This window comes from Nuphar pumila, chromosome 4 (genome assembly GCF_984573655.1).
Source record: "Nuphar pumila chromosome 4, dmNupPumi1.hap1.1, whole genome shotgun sequence".
Classification (NCBI taxonomy): domain Eukaryota; kingdom Viridiplantae; phylum Streptophyta; class Magnoliopsida; order Nymphaeales; family Nymphaeaceae; genus Nuphar; species Nuphar pumila.
Window position 1 is genome coordinate 8,970,483 of NC_143252.1, and position 6,731 is coordinate 8,977,213.

The 6,731-nt window shown below is 37.8% G+C and overlaps 1 protein-coding gene across 1 annotated transcript; it reads left to right on the forward strand.

Annotated features, from left to right (window-relative positions):
• The first annotated feature begins 1,057 nt into the window (after positions 1-1,057).
• LOC149839285 (mitochondrial zinc maintenance protein 1, mitochondrial-like) lies at positions 1,058-6,304 on the forward strand. Its single transcript, XM_090004069.1, has 2 exons — positions 1,058-1,379; positions 5,985-6,304. The coding sequence occupies exons 1-2, from the start codon at positions 1,139-1,141 to the stop codon at positions 6,059-6,061; spliced, it is 318 nt and encodes a 105-aa protein (XP_089860195.1). The 5' UTR covers positions 1,058-1,138; the 3' UTR covers positions 6,062-6,304.
• Positions 6,305-6,731: the final 427 nt, after the last annotated feature.

Here is a 6,731-nt window from a genome sequence, read left to right on the forward strand (position 1 = left end):
GTTCAATGTGTTAAACTTAACTTATGACTTAGGGTTATACTCACAGAGTGTTTGAGACTCTAGGCGACCATGGATGATTGATAACCATCATGATTAGGATGTAGCATAAACCATATTGAAATTAAGATTGAGCTTGATCTTTCGGCTAGCTATTGGTAGAGTTTCATTTTTTGTTTCACTGTAGTGCCTGATGGTTCGGGGATCACTGTGAGTGTATGGCTCATTGTTTGACCAACATGTAGAATTGAGATGTTCTACATGGGTTGCTACGCTAATGATAGACGGCTATGATCGGTATAAACGACCTATGATTAGTTTGGTGTGATAGAGTGTTTAAGAGAATAATGAAAGAATAATTAAAACATACAAACTTGTGTGGTGTATCAAAAACTAAATTCAAACTAGGTACTTAGAGTCCACTACAGTTGTAAGTTAAAGTATTTATTTATTTATAATTATTTTTTATTGGGTTATAAATTCACCCCCTGTATAATTACAACTATAGGTTTCAAGCATATTAGTATAGGCAGAATGTGATCGGCTACTTCGACAAAGCATTTTGTAGTTTTTATTTTTCTTGTCATTGAACATTTATTTATTTGTTATTTCTTGTATTATAAATGATGAACATTGTGAAAGAAAATGAGTTATTGAAAAAATAAAAATAACCATGTGTGAATTATATATGATTTCTTTTTCTGAAAGTAATATCAACCGAACTCGGACTCCCTAAGTCTCAAATCGGGGTGTTAACCGAACTCGGACTCCCTGTATCATAGTGTAAATGGTTGAAGTGTTTGGCTTACAAGCAAGAACTTTGTATATCCCTCTTGCACATGAATCAATTTGAGTAGATTTAGATTTTAATTTTTATTAATCTTAATTTATGAATTTGTAGTTTTTTTAATAAACAGCCAGCTGGAACTCGGCTCATTTAACTCGAACTTGCCATGAGCTCAAGCTCGGCTCGGCTCCCCACAAAGAGTTGAGCTTGAACACCCTCCGTCGTTCGACGCTGCCAACACCTCCCCCCCCCCCCCCGGGAAAGCATTTTCCGCTCAAGGGAGGGGATTTCCTTTTCTCCAGCGTGAAACAAACGAGTCGGACGGGCGGAGCAAGGAAAAGAGAGAGAGAGAGGATGGGGAAGGAATCGGTGGGTGGTGCGTACAGGGCGCTGCTGAGGGCGGCGAGGAAGTCGTTTGCGGGGGACGAGTGGATGTTGCAGCAGTCGGCGAAGGAGATCAGGAGCAAGTTCGAGGAGAACCGCCATGCTACTGGCGAAGCCCACGTCAAGAAGCTCATCGCCGACGCCTACGAAGCCTCCCACTTCATCTCCAACATGATCGTTCAGGCCAGGCTCAATTCTATCGGCGGATACGGTATCCGCCAACAACACCTCTCTCTCTGTTTCAAAATTTTTATCATTTTCTTTGTTGGACTGTATATGCTTCGATATAGAAGGGTGCCATCTTGATCAAAGCGAAGAAAAATGTTGGTTTGGAGTTATTTGGGAGATGAATTAGGAGGCTTTCTTTTGTTGGTTTTCTTTTTGGGGTTTTGATTTGTTTCTATATTGCTATGTGTTTGAACTTCTTGATGGGTGGTCACAGAGTAGTTAAACCTGTTCTTTAGGGTTATTCTTCATCTTTTCTTCTATAGGTTTGTCTTTCTTTTTTAAATTATTATTTTCCTTTTGACATGTTTTTTTATGGGCTTTGAGATCATAGAGTTGCAAATTGAGAATGGTGAACTTGTAAACTTCACTTGTTTGTGGTCATTACTGCAACGATGCTACCAAGTTCGCAGTTTTGTGATTGAATGGACACTGAATATTAACGTATGCGAGCATTGGAAGGTGACATTATTAGCAGGACTCATTTATGAAATGTTTTCCTTGAATAATTCCAGATCTATTGCCAGGAAGAGCCAATGCTAACTTATTCAAAGTTAAATAGGATCACCAAACAAATAGGATTGACTGGATTTATTTGATTAATCCCTTGACTGATCTGTTGATTCTTTTGGGTGCAATTACTTTGCAGAAAAATCTGATTACGAGTCATGAATCACATTGGTGGGTTCCTTCTTAGGATTCCTGGTGCAATTTAGTTTATCTTTGGAAAGATAGAGCAATCTGCCTTATGCCTTTTTCATTCACTTTCTGTAATTTTAGCTCTACTGTAGCATGAGACTTCTGAGAAGAAAGCTGAAAAATGTTGGGATAACATGTTCAATATTCGATTGATTAAGTTAAAAACTCACCTATGTGTGCCCATGTGTGTGTGCCCCAGAAATGTCCTAAAGTATTGAGTGCACTGGTTCGGTATAAGGATAAAGTGCTTTTCTACTTGCAATTTGCATTTAACAAGAATACAATTTGATAGAACGCTTGTTAAGATACACTCAAGTAGCCCCATGGGACATGGACTTGAGTCTGTGATGTCAAATATGTAAAATGGATGAGGCGCCAGGAACTAGATTAACCAAAGGGAAATTTATATGTGCTACAGAAAAACCCTATGGCAATGTGCCTCTTGACCTTAGGATCGCCCTTTTCATTGTTCTTGCATACCAGAATCAGTTTTGAGGAAATATTAGTTAATTACCAGCCATCTAACTTGTCAAAGGCAAATTCCTGAATGTAACAGGAAGCTCCCAGATTCATCAAGTGAAGACACAAAAGTCAATGGGAAAGGACGTATTTCTGCTGACATAGTTTAGTGTTCTCACATGTATGAACTAAAGGGGAAAAAAACCCAAATAGGAAAGTAGTACATAATGTCAAAGTAGCGAAGCAAGTACAGTCTAAAGGGTGGAAATGTAACCCAGTACGAAAGAAAATATGAAGTGGAAGAAGTGAAGCAGTAACACCTGCTAGATTCATCGATTAGAGAAGAGAAGCAGAAGCACTCTGGGCAATAGAAAGTAGCACATTGTAGTGACAATAGCTGAAGCAGTGGATTGAAGTGATAAGGCTTATTTAGATATTGTAATCTGACATCATGTCTCTTGAGTCCTTATAACCTAGATTACATGATGTGTCAGACATGTCAAAAGGTTTCTATGCAGCAGTGGGGGATCATCTACCTACTTAGAGAGAAGATGCCAATGCAAATATTGACAATTCTCTGATGTGGTAGCTTTTCCCCCCTTTCTTTCCTTATTAAGCTGTTATTCTAGGAGTTTTGTGTAAGGAATATGCCAAAATTATTCAAATCCAAGCTAAGAACCTGATTAGAATTCATTGTTTTGTCTAATTGCTTGTGCAGTTCATGAAAGTCATTTTTGGCTTTGAAATTGGATTCTATTGCCTCCAACAAATCGAATAACTTTGAATTGGATAAGTCTTATCACTTGATCCAATAGACTGATCACCTAAGAACAATCTAATTCTCTGAGTTTGATGGTTGAAATATATTCCCCAGACTCTCTGGGCAGAAACCAGGCCTGGTTAAAGAGTTCAGTATTCATCTGGTGCTGAATCCATATATTCCGTACCTTTTAAGGGGTTGATATCCTCTTTGTGAAACATCTCAACATGCATGAATACAGTTGGATGATCACTATTTGGCTTCATGTTAGTGCCTGCCTTTTTGGATTTTAGATTTTTTGCCAGTTGAAGGATTTGAAGAAGTATTGGATGCAGTGCCTTTCGCATATTTATGTGATAAGTGGGAAGTGACAACTCTACGTGATAGTTACGTGGCTTATCCATTTGCTGGTTGGGGTCATGGGTTTCAAACTTTCAGTGTGTCTAGCTGTTCTGGTTGTACAGATAGATTTTGAACTATGGATGACAAAGGTTAGCATATGAAAGTTTGTTTTCTGTTTTTTGAATTGCACCTGGATGCTTTATTGAACTTATTCAATCCGTTTAGGGATCATTTTTTCAGTTCCATCCTTACTGAGGCTGTTCATAAGATTGTCATCTGCAGTATATGATTTGAAGATTCTTGTGTGTCTGGAGTATAACCTTAGTAGCATGATTCTAGTAATGCTACAAAATGATGCCCTGCTCCCTATGCTTTATAGAAGTACTCCCTTTTCAAAATCGGCATGTCCTGCATGCCGCTCTAAGAAAGCATTAATGGCACAAGTAGTCATTCCCTCGTGGGGGCTGACTACAAAGTAAATTATGTTTACTTCTCTTTTAGTTGTTTGATTGTGTTATGAGGCTATTTTTCTTATTTGATCATGGACATATGTTCAAGTTTCATGGGAAGCTTAACATTCTATTGATCTTTTTTCCTTATTATATAGACAGGAAAAATAAATAGGTGACGAGCAGAAATCTAAGCAAACAGTGGTACCTGTGTTACATGGATACTCCATTTTATACTAGTCATATTGAAAACTTCATAAAAATGGCTGTATCCCCATATCTGCAGCCGTATCCATGTGATATAGAATGGAACATTAGATCAGGTTAGAATTTAAAGCTTCAGGAGCAGGTAAAGAAATTGAACCAATTCTTGAAGAGCTGATCCAATCTGATCCTTGGCTAGCCATTTAACCCAGCAAGAAGCTTCAGCCGATATTGTATTCTAGTCCAAATAACGTGAATAGAGCTAGATTTCTCAAGTCCTCTGCTATTTCTTTCCAGCCAGCTAAAACACCAAGAAAGATACACCACCATCTCCAAATTATGCTCCATTTCTTGTGTTTTTTCCTATGTTGCAAAAATGCAAGAAAGTGTCAGCTGCCCCTCAAAATTTGTATATCCCTCTGGCCAGGCCGGGGATCTCCTCAATATAAAAAAAGGGGTAGGTCCATATCAAGTGAAAGGTACATACCTCATCCTTACCGCACAGCATACTGATCCAATGACAGCCTCTTTGCTTCAGATATAACCTAGTTGGAATACTGTCTGTCAACATTGACCATGTGAACACATTTGCTGATTGTCTAAGATTAGGGCCCAGTGCCCATATAAGCTTCCTGTGGAATGGGGCAGTGAAAGGTTCAAGATTCATAGGTTGATTTAACTGAAAATACCTGAATCAGTGTAGGTCCACTTCACTGTATCGGCAGCCCTAGATATATTAAGGCTAGATGTTTCTTACATTAAAATTTTCCATTCAGAAATTTGACAATTGTCTGAATGCAATTCATTGATCTTTCACTGAAATAAGTGCTTTGTTCTGTTCTCGTTTCTCAACTTTCAAGTGATAGAATACCACTCATGCAGCATGTAGCAACTGAGGAATGCTCTGCAGACACGCTTAAGAAACTTGCTACTTTTCCTTTGAAAAATCATTAAATTTTGAAGACAGATGTGGAACTGATGGATATGAAACAAATATGGACAATAAAAAGGATATTGAATTTGAAAAAGGAAACTCAGTTATTGACACGTTAAGTACAACTTGGGCTTGCAGTACAAAAAACATACTCTGGATATGATTTCTTTGTCTTCTTCTTCTTCTTCTTCTTCTTCTTCTTATTATTATTATTATTATTATTATTATTATTATTATTATTGTTGTTGTTGTTGTTGTTGTTGTTGTTGTTGCTGTTGCTGTTATTATTGTTATTGTTATTATGATGTCAATCAAGGGGATTGCCCCCTAGTTGGGTTTAGGCCAGTACCCATTGTCTAAGTCACCATGACTTTACATATATGCTTCAATAATATGAGTTTTAAAAGAAAGCTTTAGAGCTTAATGCTATGTAATATCTTTCAAGTTATTTGCATTTTTTTCTCTTGATATGTTGTTTGTGATAGTGATATCTATAGTGTGATTATCCCTTCCATAAACACCTAGGGGTGCTCAATTGTTTTATAGTAGTGACATGCTTGTCAAGAAATGCTGTAATTTCTGCATGGTGAACAAGCTATTCACATGATGGTGGCTTATATACTTTCAGCTTTCATTTTTTTCAACCATTAGATGCTTTTTGCATGGGCAGCCGTTTATATCCTCTTTTTATTTGCTGTTTGTTTTAATTCCTGACCAATTATCATAAGCAAATAACTTCTGCAGAGGTGAAACCCAGTAAAGAGCATGCTGGAGCAACACTTGAGATTCTCACTGAGGAGATCCTGCCAAAAGCTGGTTAAGTAGCAGAAGAGCATCCAAAGCTAATACTGTTGAGCTCCGTGTTTTTCTCTAATACAAGAACTGTGTTGATCCTTTGCATTCTAACTGTTTAAATTTTGCTCAGCAAGAAGCTGGTACATATCATGGCCCTGCTATCCCTGTGATGTTGGGTTATAACTATCTAGGGAGGTTCGTACTTTTCTTTTTCAATGATCAACCTGTACATTATACTTCATTACCTTATTCTAGAGTTTTTTGAGGAAGCATTCTGTCTATTATGTAAGATTTGATTTCTTCAGTTTCTTCAATTGGCATCAGGTAAAAGTGGTAGTCTCTGTTTTCTCTTCTTTTTTTTAAAGGCAAGCTGGGGTTAGGCAGATCCCTACCAATTATACAACTATACCATTGGGTTTTGAACCTGCAACGTCCCAAACACAAGGTGACATGCACTAGCTGCCCCTAGCAAACAAGACGAGCCCACAAAGTGGTCGTCTCTGTTACATGCTGTAGACACTGTTTCATGTCCGCACAACCAGTGTCAGTATCTTCATGTGTGGACTACGTGTGAAGCCACAAGAACAAAAACACCTTTCTTAATATGGTGGCTTGTGCCTTTACTCTTTCACATTGCTTAGAATCAATGTTAGAATTAGGCGGGAATATATGAATAATTTGGCTTTACTTCTTAGT